The 26,205-nt window shown below is 35.3% G+C and overlaps 1 protein-coding gene across 3 annotated transcripts in view; it reads left to right on the forward strand.

Annotated features, from left to right (window-relative positions):
• Tdrd1 (tudor domain containing 1) overlaps positions 1 to 26,205 on the forward strand; it is a 41,354-nt gene that overhangs the window by 8,988 nt on the left and 6,161 nt on the right. Inside the window, exons 3-21 of one of the 3 annotated variants that reach the window (XM_063244770.1) lie at positions 866 to 924; positions 4,328 to 4,472; positions 5,869 to 5,974; positions 6,669 to 6,729; positions 7,757 to 7,861; positions 8,083 to 8,262; positions 8,738 to 8,881; positions 9,708 to 9,879; positions 10,871 to 10,957; positions 14,209 to 14,379; positions 14,498 to 14,605; positions 15,433 to 15,603; positions 16,902 to 17,126; positions 17,494 to 17,631; positions 18,592 to 18,702; positions 19,638 to 19,808; positions 21,384 to 21,659; positions 22,145 to 22,264; positions 23,487 to 23,603. In XM_063244770.1, the coding sequence (XP_063100840.1) occupies positions 866 to 924; positions 4,328 to 4,472; positions 5,869 to 5,974; positions 6,669 to 6,729; positions 7,757 to 7,861; positions 8,083 to 8,262; positions 8,738 to 8,881; positions 9,708 to 9,879; positions 10,871 to 10,957; positions 14,209 to 14,379; positions 14,498 to 14,605; positions 15,433 to 15,603; positions 16,902 to 17,126; positions 17,494 to 17,631; positions 18,592 to 18,702; positions 19,638 to 19,808; positions 21,384 to 21,659; positions 22,145 to 22,264; positions 23,487 to 23,603 (2,667 nt within the window). The remainder of the gene's footprint in view (positions 1 to 865; positions 925 to 4,327; positions 4,473 to 5,868; positions 5,975 to 6,668; positions 6,730 to 7,756; positions 7,862 to 8,082; positions 8,263 to 8,737; positions 8,882 to 9,707; positions 9,880 to 10,870; positions 10,958 to 14,208; positions 14,380 to 14,497; positions 14,606 to 15,432; positions 15,604 to 16,901; positions 17,127 to 17,493; positions 17,632 to 18,591; positions 18,703 to 19,637; positions 19,809 to 21,383; positions 21,660 to 22,144; positions 22,265 to 23,486; positions 23,604 to 26,205) is intronic. The other 2 variants (XM_063244771.1, XM_063244772.1) reach the window with 2 other exon arrangements.

The raw sequence follows: 26,205 nt of genomic DNA on the forward strand, positions 1-26,205 counted from the left end.
TTTAAGAGCACACCCAAATATTTAAATCTTTCCTTGTAAGATACAGGTGATAGTAACATATGATATTGTATAGTGAAATGTGTCAACATTTGACAATTCTGTGTAACTGGGTGAACCAACCTTCTCCATTCCACATGGTTGATGGTCTTTTCAAAGGTCAGGATAAATCAGTTGATTCCAATATAAGAGAGTAACGTGGTTTAGAGTCCTTGCTGCAGTTAAGCTGCCACTTGGAATTACCCATTAAACAAGTGTCCACAGTTATTCCAGGACATTAAATACTCCTCATTTTGCCAATGTCATCTGTGTGAGGCTAGATTTCTTCAGAAATTTCAACCAAAGCAGCACATGACAAATCAGATGCAAAGGTACTCATACATACTCTAGATATTATGAATCCAGCTGTCTTAAGTCAAACAGGTGTGCAAAAATGTAAACTTTTTAGCACTTTTTTGTTTTGAAAAATTTTAAAAACAAATTATGTCAATATATAAATATATTTTTATTTGAATAAATATTTTAAATTTAGTTTTAATTTCTAATATAAATAGTGATAAACATAAGCCATGTAAACAGGCTCTTTGGGCTCTTCAGTGACTTTTATGAGTATTGAAGGGGTACTGAGTTCAAAAGTTTGAGAATTGCTGTTTTTTAAATAGGGAAGAGTTCATAGAACAGCAGTAGTCAAAAGATTTACTCAAGCCCTTATATAGTGTTAGGAAAAACAGGATGTTACTTAATGTATAGTGTAATTATAAGGTTGTTATGGAATGACCATTATTTGAATGTCAGACAATTATGGGACTTTTTATTATCAGGATAAATCATGATAATTTGGTTTTTGTTAATTGTTTTTCTTTCCCAGGAAACTCAGTGTCACCATTAAGTGTGGGAAATGGTTCACCACCCAGAGAAGTAAAACCTGTAAGTCTTTTTTTGTTTGTTTGTTTGTTTGCTATTTTGCACTTTGGTTAGGGTAAAATAACATTTTCACATTGTGCTGATAAAAATATTAAATTTCTAGGTAATGATTTAAGGCCAGATTTTCTTAAAAGTTTTATTAGTATATGTTTGTGGGATTGGGGATTTAGCTCAGCGGCATAAGCACCTGCCTTGCAAGCAGGCAGTCGTGAGTTCGATCCCTGGTACTGATAAAAAGGAAAAAGACAAAAAAAAAAAAAATAAGAAAGTCTATGTTTGTGATTCATAGTAATTGCAGTCATCTTGGAGAACTGGTGTATATCTATATTGCATTTTGATTAGTTTTATCCTTCATTACTCCAGCCTCGATTTTCTTTAATCTAGCACCTTAAGAAATTTTTTTAGATAAATGTAGTTTCATATACAGTTGTTAAAAATAGAAATTTTATGTAACATCCAGTTTCCCTCAGTAGTAACAAACTACAGAACAATATTAAAAGTATGATTTTGACATTGATACAATCAAGATGCAGAATATTTCTGTCATTACAAGCATTCCTTGTATTTTCTTATGCTCATCTACTTCCCTTATGCCCTTACCCCCTTAATCCCTGGCAGCCATTACTGTTTCTTAATTACAGTTTTGATGTTTTAGAAATGTGTAGATGGGGCTGGGGATTTAGCTCAGCAGCATAAGCGCCTGCCTTGCAAGCAGGCAGTCGTGAGTTCGATCCCTGGTACCGAAAAAGACAAAAAAAAAAAAAAAAAATTAATAAAAAAAAGAAATGTGTAGATGGAGTTAGTATATAATTTTTTTTGGATTGGCTTTTTTTCACTTGAGTAATTCTCTGGAAATAGATCTAGGTTGTTTTATGTACCAGCAGTTTGTATAGCTTGCTTAACCATTCACCCAATAATGTATATATGCATTGATTCCAGCTTCTGACCATTGAAAGTAAAATTGCTGTATTCAAGTTTTTATTGCTTCAAAATAAATGCCCAAGTGTGTAGTTTTGAGGTTATATAATTATTGCATATTTTAAGAAGCTTCTGAACTGTTCTCTAGAGTGACTGTACCATTTTATATTTTCACTAAGAATGTATGATCTCTGCATTCTTGTGATTTGGTGATGTTCAAAGTTTTATTTTACTCTCAAACCTTAGTTACTTCTTAGTTCTGGGTTCTACAGTTCTTTGCTGGTTTTTCTATTGTTTTCCATTAATCTGTGTATGCCTCTACCAATACTATACAGTCTTGATTATTAGACCTACTTAATAAGTCTTTCTTTTTTTATTGGTACCGGGGATTGAATTACGACCATGCGCTTGCAAGGCAGGTGCTTATGCCGCTGAGCTAAATCTCCAGCCCCAGGGATTGAACTCATGACCATGCGCTTGCAAGGCAGGCGCTTATGCCGCTGAGCTATCCCCAGCCCCAATAATCTTAAAAGTGGGTAAAGTGATTCATTCCACTTTTTCTTTTTCAAAATTGATATCACTAATGCTGGATCCTCTGCCTTCAAATTCTTTATTCAGAATAATAGTTCATACCTACAAAATAATCTCACTGGGATTTTGATATGAACCTGCATATCAATTTGAAAATTATTGACAACTTTGCTGAGTTGAATTTTCCAAATCTTACCACAATGCTTTTCCACTTATTTAGATCTTTGATTCCTTGCACTTTGTAGTTTTTATCCTACGAGTCCTGTGCCTATTTTGTTAGGTTAATGCTTAAGGCTTGCACTTTTTGAATGATTATATTTTTTATCTTTGCATGTCCTCATATTTATTGCTATTATGTTAACATATGATTGAGTTTTATATATCTGTCTTGTGTTCTGAGCACTTATTCTGAAACTTTCTACATCCCAAGCAGTTTTCTACATATCTGCTTACTTTTTTATACACACATACAACCTCTCTCACACACACACTTTAGGAGGGTATGAACATCTTTAATGCTTCATAGTGGTTTTTTGACACAAAATTTATAATCAAAGTATGTGAAATTTCATGAATTACAGTACATTGTTGATGACAGAATGGAAGCAGGACAAGTCTGTGAAGTACAGTCCTTCTCATGGGGCATAATATTCATCTATTGAGAATCACCCCCATTATGTGTACTGCTTGCAGTTCTAGTCTGAGGCAATGGCAGACTTAGAGGACTTTAAAAAGCATAAATGAAACTGCATGTAACCAACCTGCCTGCATCCCCATGCCTTTTCTCCTTTTTCTTCACATAAGCATTTGGGACAAGAAGGTGAGGCAGGTCTTGTCTAATTGCACTGGCAAGAACTCATATCAAATAAGGGTGGTGATAGTGGATATAATGATCTTGTTTCCAGTATTAAGGAGAAAGCGCTCACTTCTTTATCAGTAATAGTAGGCGCGCGCATGCACGCACACACACATACCCTGTGACGGGGATTGAATTCAGGGCTTTGTACACTCTTCCATGGATCTACACCCCTACTCCTTAATTAGTTGATTCATTAACCTATTTATTTATTTATGAAACAGCACTCTGGAAAGCTGAGGCAGAAATATTCCAAGTTCAAGCCAGCCTGGGCAAATTAGTGACACCTTGTCTGCAATTTAAAAAAAAAAAAAAAAAAAAAAAAAAGGACCTGGGATGTAATTCAGTGTGAAGGCCTTGGGGTCAGTCCCCAATACAGCCAAAACAAAAATTATGTATTGCCTATTTGTCTTTGCAGTTCAGTTTTGCTTTACGTTTTATAGCTGTGTTATTTGTTACACATTTAGGATTGCTGTGTCTTCCTGTTGGGTTGACATTTTTGTCATCTTAATACACCTCTCTGGTAATTTTTCTTCCTCTGAAATTTTTTATCTGATATTAATTCAATCACTCTATTATATGGGTACTTATCCATCTTTTTATTGCCAGTCTGCTTACATCATTGTACTTGAAGTGAACTTCTTAATAGCATATAATGAAGTACATTTTTAAATACATTTCACCAGTCTGTCTTTTAATTGGTATGTTTAAAGCATGGACATTTAAAGTAACTAGTGATATTTGGGGGCTTAAAGTTTGCCATTTGTATTTTGTTGTTTTTCCTGCCTTGTGGATTCTTTGAAGAGTTTTCATAATCTAATTTTGATTTGTGTAGTGATTTTGAGTACATTACTTTGTGTAAGTTTTCTGGAAGATTTTCCTCTATATATACACAACTTATGTCATCATTTTATGAACTTGAGTATAGTATAGATACTTCCCTTTCAGTCTTATTTGTTTTCTAGAAGAGTTTAGGGTTCTAAGGTGTATTGAATAGATGAATAGGGAAAATTCCATCTGACCAAAAGAGAAAGTTTTAAATCTAGTATTTAAAAGAACTGATTACCAAATTCTAATATTGCTGTTCTCTGTTCTTAATAGAAGCCTACCAATAATGTATCTTCTGCGAAGTCAAAAAAATCACACCAGTTTGTTAAGAATTCTTTGTCTATAAATAATCCAGCACTTTTCAACACTTTACGACTTCCTTTTCGGTCAACAACTTGCCATCGCTGTGGCCTGTTTGGTAAGCATAGTACTCTTAGGTGTCCACTAGATTATTCTAATACACGCTTAAAAATATGGAAAATTTTAAACATGTAGAATGTAAATAGAATAATGTATATGTGTGTTATCTATGTTACTTACCTTCAGTAGCAAAATCCACCCATGATCGTTATTTTTTTCTTTGTTGCTAAGTGGTGTTCCATTATATGATTACATTAAAATTTATTTATTTATTTAGGTACCGGGGATGAGCTCATGACCTCATACTTGCCAGGCAGGTGCTTATGCAGCTGAGCTAAATCTCCAGCCCTAAAATTTGTTATTTCATCCTGTCTTATTTGCAGTCTTCAGAACCAAACACAGGGCCTCATGAATGCTAGAATAACACACTACCACTGAGCTACATACACAGCTCCTATTTTTTTAATTGACATAAAATTTATGTTTACTATGTGCAATATAATGTTCTAACACAATTTGTTTATTCATTTTCCTGTTAATAAACATGGTTTTGTCCAACTTTGGGCTGTTATGAATAGAACAATCTAAACATTTTTGTCCAACTCTTTGTATACACATGTGTTTTTATCTTGAGTGCAGGACTAGAAGTAGGAGTAGGATTGCAGGAGTAGAATTGCTGAGTCAGAGGGCAGGTATACTTTTAGCTTTATAAAAAACTGCCAAATCATTTTCCAAGGTAGTCCATTGGTAATGAGTTCTGCTTGCTGTACACCACTGCCAGCATTTGATGTTGTCAGTTGTTTTAGTAATTCATCTCATGGTTGTGCTGTGTTATCTCATTGTCCTAATGTGTTGTTCTTATGATCAGTGGCCTTGAGTAGTTTTTCTGTGTGCTTACTAGCTATTTGAATTTTAGGTTGTTTTTGTTTTCACCTTCACTGAGGGTAGAAATATTTAATATCAACCTGACTTATTTATTGTTATTGTTTGTTCTTTTTTTGTTTTTTAGATTACTTGTTTTCTTCCAATTGGATACTGAGGCTTTTAAAAATAGCTTATCTCAAAAACTTTTAGGTTTTTCTAGGCATGATTCTCATAATTTTTGTTGTATAATGATACATAATAAATTATTTCAGTCTACTTTGTGGTTTCCACTACAAGTTTTCTGTTTGCTTTGGTTTCTTCTTTCGTATTTTCTAGCCTCTGTTTTAGGGAAAGTCATTTATGTCTCCAGTCTGACCTTCCTCTGATTTTCATCCTTGTAATCCTTTTTCTCTGCATTTTGGGAGAGTTTTAAAAGTTAAATCTTAACCTAATCATAAACAGCACAACTATCTTCCTGAGATGATTAGCAGAGTGATGTTAATGATATGCTTAGTTTTTGAATATGTTACGATCTCAGTGTCACCTTCTTGGCACACACCTCCAGTGACATTCCAGGTTGTACTCCACAGGGTCACTGAGGTGCTCTCAGTGCAAGCAGACTTACTACTGCTCCACGGCATGTCAGCGGAGGGACTGGTCCACCCACAGCATTGTGTGTAAACCTGTCCAGCAAAAGTAAGTGTTCATGCTCTTCATTTGCTGGGAAATACTGAAAAAGTTTTTGTTTTTTCCTTCCCCAAACAGCACAGGGATCTAATCCGTTAAGCGGGCCAGAAGTATGTCAGATTTACTATTTATTAAATAGAAATGTGTAAATGAAATGTGTAAGTCTGAAGTAAATAGCTCTATAAACTTAGTTTTATTAGTATCTTTTCATTAGTACATACCAAGATTTAGAAACTGAAGTGCATTTGTAATGGTTAGAATTTTAGAAATCTTTTTGACCACAGGTGCTTGCCAGAATTTTAATAATTTGTAATTTTCACAGAGCCTCTTGAGTTGTAATTTTAAAATACATAAATCTTACTTGCATGATGTTTACCAGTTTACAAAACAGTTTCATTTGATCCCCAAAACTCTGTCTACATAATGTAAGGATTGCTTCCATTTTACAGATGAGAAAACAGAGGCTTGATGGTTGACTGTTGCCCTTTCAGCTGGTAACTTTTGGAAGAGGCATACCTGTGCACACACAGTGTAGACCATTGCATAGGCAACAGTGAATTGTTTGACTTTGTTACTACTGTCACTGGAAGATGCTGTTTTGTTCTTTCTGTATTTTGTTCATTGAGCATCTAAGATCTTTGTGATTAATGGCCTCTTAGTTGCCTAGGTAGCATAAGTGTTGCAATCTGTTGCTATATTTCAGTTTCTACAAACTTCAAGATAATAAACCACCTTTTGAAACGAATGTGGAAGTGAAAAATGAGGTATGGTATTCTTCATCTTTAGAGAAAATTTTAAGTGACTCTCCTGTATTAAGATTTAAGCTAACTTCTTCACAAATGTTTAAAGATAAAAATTTCCCATTAACTCTGTATATCCTAGTGATGGGATTTGATAACTGAGGAGTCTTTGAGAATTGTTTCTTTCTAATCTTTTCTTAAAAGTTCTTTGAGATGGCTGTTCCCGTGTAAAATCTGCTCATGGCCCTCATGTGCCAATTCTGTTAGTGCCTGCCCCTTTGTGTAGGGCCTGGCATCCTATTTAAAGGTGCATTTATTTTTGTTAATAGGCTCTCTTCCATTTAAATATAAGAGACTAACTTACTTGTAATTCAAAGCACTTTTATTGTATGTTAATTTATCTTTATAGATATTTTTAGCTTTGTCTAGCTGCTACTTTTTTTTTTTTTTTTTTTTTTGTACCAGGAATCAAACTCAGGATCTTGCACTTGGCCGAGCAGGCACTCGTGCCACTGAGCTATATCTTCGGTCCTCTTCATCTGTTTTTAAGTTTTGACTTTCTGCTTTGGATTTTTATTGGTTCATCAATCAGGGTACAGGGAACTGAACTCAGGGCTTTCACATTGAGCTACTTTCTCAAGTAGTGTTGTTTCTTTGTTCAGATGGTCTAGCTAAATGGCCCAGTTGGCTCCAACTTATGATCCTCTGCCTTAGTCTCCCAGGGTGCTGGAATTACAGGCAGTCACCGCTATACCTAGCCCCAATTTAAAATTTTAAATGCATACTTATTAATGCACTGCATCCCTATTTTTGTTTAAGTGAATTCAACATTATCTTACCTATCACAACCTCATTCTGCAGTAATGCACAGTGCTGTGTACATTGCCTATGGGAAGTGGTTTTAGGAAGTCTTGGAGGCTGTCCCTTTTTGTGTACTCTTCTTTAAGCGTAGGAATGTGACTTTTGAAGCCATGAATCTAGCAATTAGCATCCACAGTATCATTAAAACATGAGCTTGTAAATAATGCTTTTATGTGTTTTTTCACATCAGAGTGACTGTCCATCTGCAGTTACTAAAGAAATAGCCAATGGTGCTGAAAAAATAATGTTTTCTGATTTGAAAAGTTTACATCTCAAGAAAACCATGGAAGTAAAGGTATTTATTCTGTATTTGTCATAGGCAGATACCAAAGAATGACCATTTATTATTTACACATTCCCTGTTTTTAATTAGAGATCATAAATAGAGAATATATCTGATTAAATTAGTAAAGATTGAAAAAACTAATACATTTTTTATCTTAGTTATAAAGCTTTAAGAAATTTACATTTGCTTTTGTTTGCAGTGAATTATTGTGTCTTCTCTGTCTCTGAAAGGGTACAGTTACTGAATTCAAACACCCAGGTGACTTTTATGTCCAGTTGTATTCTTCAGAAGCTTTAAAACACATGAACCAATTGTCTGCAAGCTTAAAAGAAACATACGCAAATGTGGTGGATGAAGATTATATTCCTATTAAGGGGGAAGTTTGCGTTGCCAAGTACGCTGTTGATCAGGTAACTGTTGATGAACTGAGTTAATAAAATATTTCAATTTACCTTGGCTGTATCAACTCGTCAACACCAGAACTTTTAATGATGGATAAAAGGGCTTAATTCAGACTTAAGTCACACTCATGTCCTCGTTACTCCATGTCGTGATCACTTTATTTTCTCCCTGCCGTATCCCTCTCCAGTGCTGACTTTGGTTTCTAGGTAGCTTGTTATAGACTGATTGTCTTAGAGCTTATGGTTATGTAGCTGAGGTATTAATGTGTAATAGTCATCTAAGCTGAAATGGCTTGGGAATAGAATGTCCTAATTAGATAATTTTAGATATTTCTTAGCAAGATTGGTAACAAATGAAGTTGACATTTTAACTGAATGTCTTTGAACAAACCAGGAGCCTTTTTCTTTGCGTGGTCTTTAAAACTGATTGAAGATTGTGAAATACTGTTTTAAAGCAGACTATACTATCCTGTTTCTTTTCCAGACTTGGAATAGAGTAATAATTCAAGACGTTGATGTGCTAAAGCAGACAGCACAAGTCTTGTATATTGATTATGGAAATGAAGAAATAATTCCAGTAAACAAAATTCACCAACTACATAGAAACATTGAATTGTTTCCTCCTTCTGTGAGTCTTTTTCTTCATAATTCCTATCAGTGTCTAAGGATCTGTTTTTAATATTCTGTTTGGTACAATTTTTTTCTTTTATTCCACCATGTTGATACGCCTGTTGGTAGATCTTTTAGTATGTAAATGAATACCTATTGGCTGTCTTGACTCTGTTACCCCTTATTTAGTTAAGTAGAATTTTAGCTAAGAAACTAACATTTAGGCACATCTTATCTATCTACTTTTTTTTTTTTGGTGGTACTATGATTGAACCTAGAATCTCCACATTAAACTACATCCCCAACCATTTTTTACCTGTCTCTTTAAGACAGAGTCTGCCTAAGTTGACCAAACTCGCTCAAACTTGCAATCAGTCCGTCTTGCTTTGGCCTCCCGTAATGCTGAGGTTACTAGTGTATGCTGCCATGCTTGGCTTCGATCTGCTCTCTTCTATATTTATTACATTCTTTGAAAGTGACCAAAATCATTATAGTTAGTCTAGTTATTGTCCTTCCATGAATTTCTCATGCTTAAAGTACCAAAAGTTAGCATTGTGAATGATGTAATAAGAGAGACAAATACAATTATACCTAAAATTGTTTATCTGGTTAGTACTCGAAGACTTCTCATAAGTTTTTAATATCAGATACATTCTTTGAGGGGAAAAAAAAACCTCACAAAATTATTTAGAAAATTTTCTTTTCTTTTTTTTTTGTACCTGGGATCAAACTCATGACCTAGTGCTTGCCAAGTGGGTGCTTACGCTGCTGAACTAAATCCCTGGCCCCCCAAAATTTCATTTTTAAATACTAATTCTCACAAGTAACTTACACAAATCTTTCAGGCTATAAAGTGCTCTGTGGCTGGTGTTATCCCAGCAGAGGGTATTTGGAGCAATGATTGTATCAAAACTATTAAATCACTGTTGATGGAGCAGTACTGCTCTATAAAGATTGTCGACATCTTAGAAGAAGAAGGGGTTACCTACGCTGTAGATGTTACACTGCAAAGTTCAGGTAAGGTCTCAATCTTTCTTTGTAAATTACTTAATATCTTGTTTTAGGCTATCACCTATTTATTTGAGAAGAAGTAAGTGAGGCCAACTAAACTCCATTCTGGAATTATTTAGATTTTGACTGACAGTGGGGACTTGTATTGGCAATTTGTCAACTATGTTTCACAGATTCATAGAACTGAGTGGCTAAGAGGCTAGATTTAGATGTCAACTGTATTAGTACCTTTTTAATACAGTCATTGTACTATTTACTCCTGATTTCTCCTTTGAGAGAAATTCTTGCATTTATTCCTTATAACCTGTGCTTTTCTTAGAGTCATTCCCACAGAACTGTATTTTGTTAGTCCATAATGCTTATATTGTAGAAATGAAAACATTTTGGAATCCCATCTTTCCATTGTGTATTCATATCTGTTTGAAAAGCAACTTCTTAGAGTATATATGTGATGTTGAGTTCCTAAGATTTTCTCGTTCCTCTACTTTTAAGTGTCATGGGTAAGATGTCAAAAAGTGCAGTTGATGTGTTGAAATTTAGCATGAAATTTATGAGTTTTGTTTCTTTGCTAAGTATATTTCATGCTGATCCCAACTTTTAGATATTATTGAGAACTTGAAATTCATGTCAGTGCTGATTAACCTTTATTTTAGCCATATTGTCAGTCTGACACAAATGGAATCTAGTGACTTAGACTGATTTCTTCCCATAAATGGTGGTTATTTTAAGTGTGCTTGTGGGATAATAACTGAACTTTTCATGTTATTTAGAATTTTGAAAAGAAATAGATTCATAGTGTTTTCCATCAAGTAACTATAGGCATTTGCTTCAATTTTTAAAGCTGCTCATTACTAAACTATAGTTTGCCCATAGTAACTTGATACCATGATACATGCTATTACATTAATAGCTAAAATATCTTATGATTTGTTTTTCATGTATAACTTTCCTATGCTTTATAAAGTATTTCAATGGAGATATATTTTCTTAATTTTAGGAGAATTCTTAGATCAGGTGCTTGTAGAAATGGGATATGCTTTGAAAGCCAAAGGACAAAATTCTAAGAAGCAATGTGCAGATCAAAGTGAGTATACAGATGAATATTAAACAATGTAGTGACTTGAGTTATGAGAGTGTCTTTTCTACTAAATCAAAAAGGCATGACTGTGGCATGTCAAGACTTAAGTCTATTCTATAGCCTTTCCAAGAGAGATGAGGTTTTCTAATTTAGTAATTTTTTTGAGTACTGGGGATTGAGCACTCCAGGGCCTTCATACTGGGTACATCCCCAGTCATTTTTTATAAAATTTTTTTTAAAATTTTGAGTTAGGGTCTTTAGGTTGCCCAAGCTAGGCTTGAACTTGTTATCCCTCTGCTACCACATCTCAGAGTTCTGGGATTATAGGTGTGTGGGCCACCATACCTAGTTAGTGATTTCTAACTGCTCCTTCCCAGAATTATTATGCATTTTGCATAGTTGTATGTGGTTTGTTTCCTCTTCCATTGTGTTCCTTTACCAATTACTTTCGGTGTAGATAGAATTAATTCGTTGTCTCTTGTTCACGAACCAGGATGATGCCATGACGTGAATGTGTCTTTCCCCTTATCTCCCATTCCTTACCCTATCTAGTTTTTAGTGACTAGATTCTTCTTCCCAAATACCCTTTATATATTTTTTTCATTTTTTTCTTTCTTACTACCATTTCCTAGTGTCAGGAATCCTCCTCATTCATGGGCAGTTAAAACAGTCTCCAGTCTATACTTATATGGTACTTTCCTGTGATATCCATGAAACATAAATCTTGGTGTAACAGCTCTGCTAAAAAGCTTTCAGTAGTTCTTTGCTGTGGAGGTGCCCCCATGAAGGGTGTTCCGTGACCAATGCAGCCATACAGAGAGGAGATACATCAGGGCAATACAGTAAATTGTGGCACATTGTGAGCCCAAGGAAGAGGGCAGAGCACCTAACCAAGACATAGAGAGAAGCTTCTTTGGAGTGGCACTACACTGAGTGGGAAATAGCAGGTGCTGAGGTGGAGAGCAGTGTTTCAAGAAGAAAGAAAACATGTTAAGGCCTTGAGATTTAAAAGAGCATGGCTAGGTCTGAAAAATGGGTGTGGCTAGAGTTGCCTATCTGGGGCAGCTCTAGAATAAGGAAAAGAAGGTTAGGAAGTGAGTTAGCAGAAATCACTAAAGATTTTGTGAGCTATGTTAAGGGAATTGGACTTATTCTGAAGCCAATTTAAGAGAATGGAAAGACACAAGGCCCCTGGAGTTATGGCCCTTATTGGACTAAAGTAGTGTTTGTGGGGTATAGGAAAGTAGAGAGACCTGGCAGTTAGATTAAGTAAGAGGTAGAAATGGGATGCTGGTAAGCCTTGTTAAGAGTGAAAGCCTGGAAGCAGGAGGATCTCCTCGAGCTAGAGGCCAGCCTGGGCTATATGGTGAGTTCAGGACCAGCTGAATGCACAGGGAGACCCTGTCTCAACAAAAACAAAAACCCGTGACCCTATTACAGAGTCCAGTCTGGGCTTCTGTCATACCCCTTCATATGGGCCCACTGAGAAGACTTCACAGCTTACCCTCCTCTTCTGTGAGTCGGAGTACTACCTGCTGCGATGCTCTTGCCTCGTCTTCTAAGGGACTCTCCTACCCAGCTCCACTTCTGCCTCTCACTATGCAGCCCCTCACCAGGCCTCCCTGTTTGAAATATTTATCGTATTTAATTCCTGATGTGAACATCATCTGTCCTTCCTCTAATATTTAGAACTTCTAGGAACTGAAATCATAGCCCTTTACTTAACTGTCTTTCTCCATTGCTTACCATGGCACCTGACATAACAGATGTTCAATATATAATTTTTAGAAACCCTTGATCTTTTGATGGAATCATGCAGCTGAAAAACTGTTGAGATCATCTACCCCATCCTTTTACATGTGAGGAATCGTGCTGACAATGCAGTGGGTTACTCTAAGATAGGGGAGATCAGAATCTAGGCCCACTTACTCCAGTTTAGTGCTCTTTCCACCATACTGTTAATCCTTTCTTATGAAACAACAGGGTGGTGGTGGGTTGTTGGTTTTTTTTGTGTGTGTTGTTTTTGTTTGTTTTTTTGCTATTGAAAGATTTTAAAAATGGTATTGACTCTCAGTTTCTTTACCTTTTATATTTGAGATTATTGAATTTATATGGGATAGAGTTTGGGGTCAGTTATCCATTTCAGAGAGATTTCTGACATAACTTCAAGAATCTCTTGTAATGTGCTCTGAAACGTCATTTGTAAGTGACAGATTCCCTCCACTTCTGTGTGTCATCACAGACTCTGCTTGGCCTTCAAAGAGTCAGACTATATAGGTTCATAGTGAAGATTGCTTTCTTTAATAATTTTGACATACTTTTGAAAATATGTCTTATATTTCTGAGTTTAAAAAATGAAGTTGAAGTTTTATTTGAATATCACTAGCAGTAACTTTTGTAGATTTCAATATGTTAATGTCATTGTGATTCTTAAATCTTAACCCTAAAAACACATTTATTGAGAATGTGGAACTTTTCAGGCCATGTGCTTTTCCATTCCTATGAGTTTTCTTGTTCACAAATGATTTTTGGTGCTTGAAGCCCTTTCTCCTTCAAATTCTAATATCAACCTTGCTTTTCTTTTTTTGTCTCTTAGTATATATGTTGCTTCTATTTTTTTTGTTTTTGTTTTTATTGAATGCATTTTTTAATTGTGAAAAATTTATATTTTTGTGTTTTTATTTATGTTTTGTTTTGGTTTGGTTTTTTGCAGTACTGGGAATTGAACTAGGACCTTCATACTCCCCAGCCCATTTTTATTTATTTTGTGACAGTCTCACTAAGTTACCCAGACTGGGCTGAAACTTGCGATCCTCCTACGTCAGCCTCCCAGAGTGCGGGAATTGCAGGTGTGCACCACCATGCCTGGCTTAAAAATTGTGTTTGTAATTCAATTTATTGTTTTATTATGATATATTTTTTTCTTACGGGATTTATTTCACTGTAGAATGGGTCCTACTCTGATATATTTTTACTTCGGGATAATCTGAGTTTATGCATTCCAAGTTATATTTTCTTGAACTTTTAGAAACTATAAATATTCTATTATATAACTTTTTATTTAAATCTGAATTTTTTTTTATGCTACTGCTTTTCTTTCTTAGGACTAAGCCTGGCCTTTGGTTTGATAGAAAACTCACTTTACCTTAGACTGCATCTTCCAGGAATTTTGCCCATTCAGATTCATAATGATCAGTTTTATTGATTTTTTTTTAAATGTAATGAAACCAAAATAACTTATTTTTCTGTTTTTGAAGAAGGTCTTCCTGAAGATGTTGGAATGATGACAGCTGAAAACAAAGTTGGTATAGATAAAAGTGACCTAATCCCCAAAGTGCTAACTTTGAATGTAGGTGATGAATTCTGTGGTGTGGTTGCCCACATTCAGACACCAGGAGACTTCTTTTGCCAACAACTACAAAGTGGCCGTAAGTAAATGTTCTTAATTTATTTTTATCACAGTAACCTACTTCAAGACTCAAAATGCAAAACTCAGATAAGGTATAGATGCCTTCCTTTTGTTTAATATGTGATCTGTATCCACAGATAAGCTTGCTGAACTTCAGACATCCCTTAGTGAGTACTGTAGTCAAGTACATCCACGGTCTAACTTTTTTCCATCCATTGGAGATATATGTTGTGCTCAGTTCTCAGGCAAGTAAATACAACATTGTTGAATGTTTTACTTACATCTGAGTAAAGGTGAGACAGAGTCCTTGGCACTGAATGGCCACATTTGAAGCATGTATATTTAGGTGCACCATTTATCCTTTTAAACCTGTTTAGTTAAACTAGATCAAAGGAATGTGTGTTGATATGTGAAAGGGCAGAGAACCTGCGAGTGTCAAGAGGGGATAGTAAGTAAAGCATGTATGTTTTTTCCAGCCCATTGGTGTTTGGAAATTGGCACGGATCATTCTGTTTACATAAACACAGGATAAAGAAGCTCTAGGTTCATATCTTCCCCAGTTTTATTTGATACAGCAAGTGGGCTTGGAAGGTTAGCACTGTTAATAGTACAGTCTTTGTAATTGCACAGACCCTGCCTTATGCCTGCCAAGTTCTGTTACTCTGTGCTGAAGGGATGATGAGTAACTAATAAGCCCCCAGCATGTCATCTGCTTGGCTTGCAGAGTCATACCGCTGGTGTTCTAGAAGTGCCCTGCTTGATGCAAATGATTCATGTATTCATCAGGACCTTGGGTATTCACACAATCAAGACATATTCTCTGCCCTACTGAGTTGTCTATTAGACAAAGCATACAAATCAATAATGATAGCATATGACATAATTAGGAAGCTAATAGTAAAGGTTGCATTTTAGGAATTGAAGGCATTGGATGAGCAGAATGTGCAGTATTTAGTTAGCATACATATTTAATAAAACTTGCCATTTTTAAAAGTAAAATTTAGCTATTACAATCTAATTTGATGTTTACCTTCATGGAAAATCATTTAAAACTGAGTCTTCTTTGTTTCAGAGGATGATCAGTGGTACCGTGCCTCTGTTTTGGCCTATGCTTCTGAAGAATCTGTACTGGTTGGGTATGTCGACTATGGAAACTTTGAGATCCTTAGTTTGACAAGACTTTGTCCCATAATTCCAAAGTTGTTGGAATTACCAGTGCAAGCTCTAAAATGTATGCTGGCAGGTATGAACTATTTATGGTCCTGCTATGATTAAAATATTAGAACCTAGAAATGAAAATTGAGATGTGAAAAAAATGCATGAGGCAGGGAAAACCTGCTTGATAAAATAATAACATATGATCATATATTTAGAAATTATCATGCATGTAATTTGTTCCCCCAGGACCAGGGCTTTCTTTCCAGCTCAATAAATTGGCTTCAGCAGTCTTTAGTCAAATGTATCACATTTTAACTATTATCTAATATCAGAAAGATATTCCCAAGGTTTGCTGTTAGCAGTTTTCTTTTAACTATGTTTTGCCACATATCCAAGATCATTTCCTGAGGCCATGTAACAAAATCTAAGTGTCAGTGAATTTTCTGCTTCTCATCTCTGTGATACATATGCTGCATTGTCCTTCAGAAAGAGTTGAATTAGTTTATATGCTCACCGGAAAAGTATGAGGGAATGAACTTGTTCATACATCCATGTACCAGACAGAGATTTTTTCATCTTGGTCAGTGTTGATAAGCTAAAACCAAAATCATTTCAATTTTTTGTCACTGGAGGCTGAATATTTTCTGTAAATTATTTGGATCTTGCATTTGATGATTTGACTTAGCCATAACCTCAAAAGTGTTGATTTGTAAATGCACTTTCAGTGCTGATTGTGCCGTAAATGTGTCATGTGCTAATGAAGAGACAGGTATTTCTCCTGGATTGTTTTATACTGTTGTTTATTATTAATAATTTTATTGAAGTATAACTTACATACTCTAAAAGTTACTGTTTTGGATATATAAGTCAGTACTTTGTAGTAAATTTAGTGGGCTCTACATAATTATCATGGGTCAAGTTTTGAAGCACTTTCATCAACCCAGTGAGGTCTCTCAGACCTACTTTATAGCTAAATCTTGCTCCTTAAGAAACAGCTAATATACTATAGATTTATTTTATCAGACATTTTCTATCATCAGAATTACAGTTTTTTTTACAGAAAAGCATAAAAGCATTTTATATAGGCTTTTTTTTTTTTTTTTTTTTTGTCTTTTTTTGTCTTTTTATCAGTACCGGGGATCAAACTCACAACTGCCTGCTTGCAAGGCAGGTGCTTATGCCACTGAGCTAAATCCCCAGCCCCTTATAGGCCTTTTCTTTATCAATCCTGTATTCTTTTTCATGTTGAGAAAACCTTTCTCCTAGGAAAGACTTTTTGGTTCATGTTTGGCACAGATTTTAAGTATATGGAAATCAGGAATTATAGGTCAAGATACTTGTTTCAGGAATTATTTTAACATTCTTTTAAAAATTCTTTATTAGGAGTCAAGCCATCATTAGGAATTTGGACTCCAGAGGCTATTTGTCTTATGAAAAAAATTGTGCAGAATAAAATGGTCATAGTGAAAGTGGTGGACAAGTTGGAAAATAGTTCCCTGGTAGAACTTACAGATAAATCTGTGACGCCTGTCATCAGTGTTGCCAAAGTTCTTATAGAGGCCGGCTTCGCCATAGGTGAAAAGGAGACAGTGACAGATAAACCCAGTGGTAAGCAAATTATCTACTAGATAATGTATGTGCAGGAGTTCAGGAGGTTCTGTAATGTTTAGTGCTTTATCATCTTTTTAAATCAAGCATTCATCTAAATATGTTTAAGAATGTGTTTGATTGCTGAAAGTTTTGTTGAAAGTTTTATGGATCACTGGAAGTTGGAGACTGATCAGAAATTAAAATTTTAAATGCAGTGAGGAAAAATGATTGTTAAAATTGATTTTTTAAGATTAATTTTCCTATATCATTTAGAATGTCAGGGGAAACTTACATTTTCCAGAGTATAGATAAATTAGCAGCTTACCCGGTGCTAGAGCTTCCCCATACTTTGTCCATTTGTTATGCAACATGTTTGTTTTCACAGTTCCTTTGTGTGCAGAGGGAAAAGCAAATCCACTGGAGTGGACGTGGGTTGAACTTGCTGTTGACCAAACAGTAGATGTTGTGGTTTGCATGATGTATAATCCTGGAGAATTTTATTGTCATATCCTTAAAGAATATGGTAAGTTTTGACATATATTTTTTATGCAAATATGTAGGTATAGATAATGATTTAAGATGTGTTTATTAGTGTCGTGGTTACTTTTTTTATTGGTGAGACAAAATACCTGACACTCAGACAGAGTTAAGGGAGGAGAGGTTTATTGTAGCTTACAGTTTGTAGAGGCTTAATTTATAAGTTGACTGATTCGAAGACATAATGGCATGGCAGAGGAGAAACAGTTCCTGGCAGGCAAAAGGCAGCAAGGCAGTAAGCAGTGAAGTAGTGCTGCCACAAGTGATAACAGAAGTCCTTTTTCTGTCCCTTTCATTCTATCCAGGCTACATACCCTTAGGGTGGGTAGCACTCATACCCAGGGTGGGCCTTCCCATCATCTACACCCAGAACTGTGCCAAACTAATCAGTGAACTAATTAAGTAATCTCACACCCTTTATCCCAGCATCACACACTCTAGATCTAGCCACCTCTGAAAAGCCCCATCCATGCCTGCATGAAGTTTCAGGGGAACATCTAGATATAAGCAATAACAGCAATAGAAGTAGTAGAAGGGCCAATTGAGTATTTGTATTCCCCAAAAAATTTGTTTACACTTGGTCTTTATTCTGTCGTTAGCCATTATTTCTATTTTCAACAATGTGTCCTCATATTTTTGTAAAATTTTTTTCTGTCCTCTTTTTTTCTGTTCTCATGACCTCGTGCTTGTCAGGCAGGCGCTCATATTGCTGAGCAAATCCCTGGCCCTGTCCTTATATTTAAACCATTCTAATTTCATAGACTATTTTCTAAATTCATTTTTGGAAATTTAATTGTTGATGTCATTGGCATATTACATCCATAAATGAGTTCTCAAATACAAGTGAAGTATAATAATCACAAGATCAACACAACCTTATGTTTGTATAATCAGCCTTTATGTGTAACCCAGTGTTTATTGTTAATATATGTATTGTATTTTTCAGCCTTGGAGAAGCTGAATGATTTGAATAAATCATTAGCAGAATATTGCCAACAGAAGTTTCATAATGGTTTTAAGGCAGAAATAGGGCAACCTTGTTGTGCTTTTTTTGCAGGTAAATAGCAATTGATTTCACTGTGACATTAAAACCTTTTGTTTCTTGACATTCAAACCTTCTTGCTACTCAACATTTAAGCACATAGGAGTAAATGAATAAGGTGTCATTTGTTTCCTTTTTTGACAAAGAATCTCCAAGTAGTACATTCTTGTCTAAATTTTGTTAAATATATTTTTTCAGTGATTTTCTTTCCATAATTTATAACAACAAATTAGGTAATGAAAGAGCTGTTCACTTCAGGGTATTGTTTCTTCTAGTCACCCTATACATGTAAATTTTGAGATGTGTTTGTTCAATTTGTGAGTTTCATTGCATGAGTTTTTCCTACAATTTATTTTTCATACTATTTAATCAAGTAACAAGTCAATCTAAACCATTAGTGATTAAGAGCAGTATAAGGTTTTGTTGTTGTTTGTTTGTTTGCTTAAATAGGGATCAAGCTCAAGGCTTTTCATATGCAAGGCAAGTACTCTGAGCTACATCCTTGGCTCTGAAATTACAATGCTACCTCAGTTCACCAAAACTTTTGTTTGCAAACAGATTAATTCACAAACAGAAGCATTTGGTGAAAATTTGTTTTTGTTTGCAAACTCTGCATCAGGCAACAAATACTATTGCAGCTGTTTTCTTACACAAATGTTGCTATCTTTTCCAAAATCATAGAACAAATTAAATTAGTGAACCAAGATATCACTGTAATTTATATCAGATTTTAAAATGTATTATTAAAAATTTTGAAGATAATTCTAAAAATGAGATTTTGGAAAGTTCATCTAGGGATTTTTGATTGAAAATGTAAAGTCGTGAAGTGGGGAAGACAGCAAATTTATTATCTATGTTAGTTAGAGGTTTGTTTTTATCCCAAGATAAAAATTTCAAGTATATAAATATAAGGGAAATGTTCCATCTCACAAACATTGTGTTAAATCTAGGTGATGGGAACTGGTATCGTGCTTTAGTCAAGGAAATCTTACCAAATGGAAATGTTAAAGTACATTTCGTGGATTATGGAAATGTTGAAGAAGTTACCACAGATGAACTCCAAATGATACCATCAAAATTTTTAAAATTTCCATTTCAAGGGATACAGTGCTGGTTAGTAGGTATGATAGAGTAAAAAATCTTCTCTGTTTTTTATTACTATTTAGCACACATTTAAGTATTAATGCCTATAATTTCAACATTTTATTTGAATAATGTCCAGTATTCATGTTAAAGAAGGGAAGCTGCTGCTTTTCTGTTATTGATGGGAATAAAAAATGGATGCCACCTTCTTGAAAGCATTTTGCAGAATTGTTTAAGAGCCTCAATCTGTCAGACCTTCTAATTTAGCAGTTTTACTTCTAGTAATTTATCCCAAAGCAGTCTGAGAATTGCACAAAGTTCAGCTACAGTGGAATTCATTACACTGCTGTTGGTAACTAATAAAGCTTTAAGGCTTGGCTAAATCATGACCCATGTTACGGATGGTACCTATTTCATCTGGAGTTGTGAGGATTAAATTAATGACTAAAACAGGGTCTGGTACTCAGATTTCTACTTACATATTTGCTATTATGACATCATCAAAATGATTTTAAGTGTTTGTTATTGATAAGAAGAATTATTTGTAATTTAAGTGAAGAAAACAAATTCGAAAAGAGAAGCACAATAGCAGTGCAACACAGAGAATGACCTTAGAGCCAACTCTGCTGCAGCTAGCTGCGAGATGTTATTTAAACCTTCTTGCTTTCATGGCCTCATCTGGAAGAAATGATATCTTCCTCAAGGAATTTTTAAGATTAAACCAGGTGTGGTGATGCTCGCATGCAGTCTCAGCACTAAGGAGGCTGAGGTAGGAGGATTGCTGCAAGTTCAAGGCCAGTCTGGGCTACAAAATGAGTTCAAGGCCAGCCTGAACTGCGTGGTGGAACTCTGCTCAAAAAAGACCAAAACAACCCCAAAAAGAATTTTAAAAGAAATAATAAAAGGGAGAAAATACAAGGCATTTAACAGTGCTTGGCATTATATATAAGAGACAATATTACAAATATTTCAGAGAATACGCATACAAGAGGTGATCACAAAATAAGATGAATGTTTGAATTTTAAAGTTTTTTTTAAACAGTAAAAGACATTGCCAATAATCCCCCTCAGAATGAATGAAAAGTGTTTATTCCCAGATACTCAGCAAACTGAAGAAGTATCACTTGAGCTCGGGTATTTGAGACCAATTTGGGCAACACCATCTCAAAAGAAAAAGAATATAAGCCATAATCACTGAAGAAAAATAAGTAGTTTCAAATGAAAATTTGAAATTATCTTCAGAAAACTTTCCAGACAAGTGAGAGTATTTAAGTTGACGTCTTTGAACTGGCAGCTCCTCATTGTGTATCAGAACATGATGGTGGATTCGAAAAGAACACCCATTTGACCTATTGGAACAGTGCCAGTTAGCAATATATTACTGGGGAAAGTAAATATCTGGAGCCTTCGAAAACTCTAGTGTATTAGAGGAACCGTTCATTATCTGTAATTCAGCCAGGAAGGATGCATATATATATTTCAGAGGATTATTAAAAGTCATTCAGAATTGCTGAACTGAATGGCAAATGTGGCAAAGAGCTGTCTGGATGCTGTCAAAAGCAAAAAGTCAGCTTGTGCTAAGGGCTGCTTTTTATGCTGTTCTTACTTTCCAGATATACAGCCTAGGAACAAATATTGGACTGAAGAAGCCACAGCAAGATTTCAGATGTGTATTACGGGAATAAAACTCCAAGCTAGAGTGGTTGAAATCACAGAAAAGGGAGTGGGAGTTGAACTCACTGACCTTTCCACTTCATATCCCAGAATAATTAGTGATGTTCTGATTAGTGAAAATCTGGTTTTAAAAGCTGGTTCACCATCCAAGGATTTACCAAGTAACAGACCTGTTAATAAGCACAGTCATGAAACTGACACCCAAGAGCTTCAAGGTAACACTTTTAAACCACTTGTTAAATTTTGTTGCTTTTACATTGTGTGAGAACTTTACCCTTAACAAAACCATTTTTCTGTAGATATTTGCTTTATAGACATAGATTATTAATAGATTAAGTTAACTTAATATTTATTGAAACAGATTTTTTATTGAACCAGTGTTACAATTTTTAAATAGCAAATAAACATGCATCATACGTATATGTATCCCTTAAACATTCAGTTATTTTGAAGAATTACACTAAATATACCATGGAAATGAACTATAAGAGTATAATAGTTTAAAGATTCTCATAGTATTAACTTTAACACCCACATAATCCCTCAAATTGAATAGATTGTTTTGTGAAATACAGAGTTTTTATTTTGATAATTTGGAGATGTTAGTATTTGAGGAACAAATTGTACATAAATACATTACTGCAAAAGAAGAATACCTTTCATCTATTTAATGCAAGAACTATGTTTCATATGTCTTCAGCCTTGTCTTCAGCAGAGCAGTGGAAGACGATAGAACTGCCAGTTAATAAAACTGTGCAAGCAAGCATATTAGAAATCATAAATCCTAATTTGTTCTATGCTATCCCAAATGACATGCCAGGTAAGGAACAAACATCAAAACACTTTATGATCACCTTTTAAACTGGGTCCTGAAAGTGCTTACAGTGAACTCCTTAGGAAGTGAAAAGAAGAGGGTGATGACTTTGAAGGACATAACACTTAGGGGTCATAACACTTCAGGCAAATTTAGTTATAAAAATCCAAATCGAGGGGCTGGAGGTTTAGCTCAGCGGCATAAGCGCCTGCCTTGCAAGCAGGCAGTCGTGAGTTCGATCCCTGGTACCGATAAAAACGAAAAAGACCAAAAAAAAAAAAAAAAAAATCCAAATCGGAACATGCAAAGAATACCCTATGTTCAGCACCTATTCAGTAGCCTAGTGTGAATAATGTACAGCTTTTTATAATGAACCAATGTCCTTAGTTGCCATGTAACTCCTGATTCGATGTATGCGTTATGTATATTGAATTGTAATTACTGTATTAACCTCAACCATTTAAATGAATTTGAACTATTTTATATATATCGAAAGACTTGATAATCAGTTCATAATCATAATTTTACGATATCTTAGAAATTTACAAGTGTTTTACATTGGAGATAATCATGAAGAAAATAGTACGTAAAGTTGATTTTTAAGTTACCTTTTTTTTTGTTTCCTGGAAGTGTGAAATCAAGGAATCTCTTAAATATAGATGGGATTATCCTTTTTGTATCTGAAAGTGAATTAGCTGCAACTTGGTAATGCCTTTTTAAACTAATTTGCAGGTTCTTTAAAGCTGAAAAAAATCCTTTGACTGAAATTGGTAAACCTGGTATTGTGATGATAACCAATAACTGCTCTTAAACTTATCTCCAGTATTACCAAAAAATCCTATTTAATCTATATAGTAAAAAACAGTAGTGTTCAGGGTTATCAGTATAATAACTTAAGGTCTGTTGAAGTGGAAGTAACATTAGGATAATTAGGTACAAATCACTGAAAAGTATGCCAAATAATCACATAGAAAATAAGATTTCATAGAATGAACACACTTAATCACATTGATTAAGAAATTGGCCCACCAGAAGATTTCTTCATGCCCCTCTAGGTTTTTCATCCTTTCTGCAAGAAGCAGCCAAATAGTGGGAATATTTATTTTTAAAATACAGCGTATATTTTAATATACAAAGGGCTTTTGAATGATTTGACTTGACAATATTTTGTATACTATTAATAGCCTTGGAAATTTTTTTCATAAAAGGTTACATCTGTCTATTTTAGAAAATCAAGAAAAATTGTCTATATTGACAGCTGAATTGTTAGAATATTGCAGTGTTCAGAAAAGTCAACCATCTTACAGACCACGAATTGGAGATGCATGCTGTGCTAAATACACAAGTAAGCTTTTTGGATGCATAGTTTTCAAGGGAAAATACTTCATCCATTCTCTTTTACATGACATAACATAGATTTTTATTTTAGATGCATATTTCATTTGATTAGGTAGAGGAGAAAAGCAAAGTTGTGGGTTTAATGCATATTTTAGGGTCATTGAGCTTTTCTGTTTGCATTGTTTTTGGATAGGGGCATCAGTCAATTATACAACTCTATCAGTACTTCCAGATAACCAGCTCTAGATAGCCATATTATATTATGGTAGATCAGTAACATTAAATGATGTACATTCCCGCCATATTTACAGAGCTGTGAATGTGACTATCTTGAAAGAAGAAAATGAAATGTTGCAGACTGGAAGTGGAGCTCTGTAGTAGGGCGTTTGTCTAGCATGATTGATGTCCTGGGTTCATTTTGCACCACTGCCCAAAAAACAAAAACCTTCAAGGACTGGGACATTAGCCAGGTGTGGTGGCATCTGCCTGTAATCCCACACACTGGAAAGCTGAGGTAGCAGTGTCTGAGTCTTGGGCAATTTAGTGACTTAGCAAGAACCTTCTCTAAATAAATAAATTAAAAAGGGCTAAGGATATAGCTCAACGCAAAGTTCTTGAGTTCAATGCCCAACACCAAAGGAAGAGACAGAGGGAGGGAAGAAAAAAGGAACAAAAACTGCCTTGGGGGTCATACTCATTGGTTAGGCCATACTTTAACCATTCTCCTGTTTAATATCTTATGTTAACACACTTTCTAATGTAAATAAGGCTTGCTGTAATACTCCAGTTTGTTTTTGAGACTGAGGTAAATTGAGGCTGTCTCCAGGTCACACGCTTTGTGTTATAGTTGGGTACAATTGGCGAGCCTCTTAAGGGCATGGTTGAGCATAGCTCCTGCCAGCCCCTGACAGATGGAGCTGGTGGCAAGATGGCAGCCAAGCAAGACTGGAGTTGGTGGCACAGGGAGACAGCACTGCTTTGTCAGCACTGAATTAAGGGAGTTGTGACACTGAGTTTCAGGTCTGCCTTCCTCCACAGTCTTGGGCTCCTGGGGTTTTAAAACCACCATCCTGTATCCCAAAGCTCCCACACAGGTACTTGAGCAGCTGCCAAATTACTCTTCTGGGATTGAGCAAGGAGCCATACAAGATGGGAACAACCTCCACCACCACCTCCTCAGCCCTCGCCCATGTCACTCCCTAGTTTTATTGTTCTTATCTGTGACAGCGACCTGTACTTCCTCTCATTTTCTTCCCAATGGAAATAGCGGTTTTCAGTTAGGTGTGTACTGGGCTTTAAGAGCCTGCGTGAACACCACTCAGAGCTGAGCCAGGTAGAATACTGTTAATAATTTCTTTTTGACCCTTTCGTTTTAGTGTTCTGTATTATTTCACTACCTCCAGTTCTCCATGTCAGCATAATGCCTTCAAAGAATTTTTTGTGTATTTACTCAGACTGGAGGCATCTTCAGCCTTCTGCTCTTCTCTTCTCCAGACTGTCCCCTCGACGTAGGATTCTCATTCTTCACTGTTACACTGAAGATTGTTTCAACACTGTTCTGCTCTGTTGACTGAATTTCTTTCTCCACCTAATCAGTCAGATTCTTCTTGCCCTCATCTCATGTTCTTTTTTTTTCATTTTCTTTATTATTTGATCATTCTCCAGAAATTGAGAAAAAGTGCCTGTGTTTAAAAAAAAAAACAAAACCTTTATTCTACCCCATAGTTATTGCTAGACTTTGTAGAAGTAGAATTCTAGGTTGAAAGTCATTTTCCCCTTAAAATTTTGAAGGTATTGTTTTTGTTGTGTTTTAGCTGTTGGTGTTTCTGGTCAGAAAAATATAGACATCATTCCAGATTCTCCAATTTTGAGCATGTGTCCTGTCCTTTCTGAAGCCTTTACCGTCCTCTTCACTCCATGTCTTGAAGTTTATAATGTGACTCAGTATGGTGACTTTCTTTTTACCGTTGTGCTGAGCACTAAGTGAGGGGTCCTTAAGTCTGTAATTTTCCAGAATTTTATTTCTTTTGTTTTCTGTTTTAGGAACTCTAAATCTCCTAAATCTCCATCCTACTAAATTTCACTTAATTTAAAATTTTTTTCTTTGTCAAGAGAATTCTTCAGTTTTATCTTCCAAATTTTCTCTGAAGTTTTCATTTCCAATACTGCATTTTTACAGTAGCTTTTTTTTTCTTTTTAGGGAGTATATATGTATATGTGTTCCAATACTATCCTGTTCTTGTTTTAAGAATGGAATATTCTCCAAGAGTACTCACTATGATCTTTTAAAATTTTCATTGTCTTTTTATTCCTTTATCTCTGTTTCCCCAAGTCCTCTTTGTTTTAGTCTCCTCTGGCACATTAGAGGCTTTTCTCAAATATCTGGTGATTCCTTGCTGCTCCCCTGTATAAGATGGGGTATTGAAAAGTTATTGGAGGTATCTTTATGTGCATCAGGGTCTGTCCACTGGTGCCCTTCCTACAGAGTGTCCTGGCTGTGCGGTCTCACCGGGCACTGCAGCATGAACCTTCTGCAGTGCTCTCATCTGGGATGGTTGCTCCTGCCTGCAGTGCACAGATTGCCTGGTGGTGTTCTGGATAAACCTTTC

Source organism: Cavia porcellus, unplaced genomic scaffold, assembly GCF_034190915.1.
Source record: "Cavia porcellus strain 051 isolate PalLab524CR breed Dunkin Hartley unplaced genomic scaffold, mCavPor4.1 scaffold_2, whole genome shotgun sequence".
NCBI lineage: Eukaryota > Metazoa > Chordata > Mammalia > Rodentia > Caviidae > Cavia > Cavia porcellus.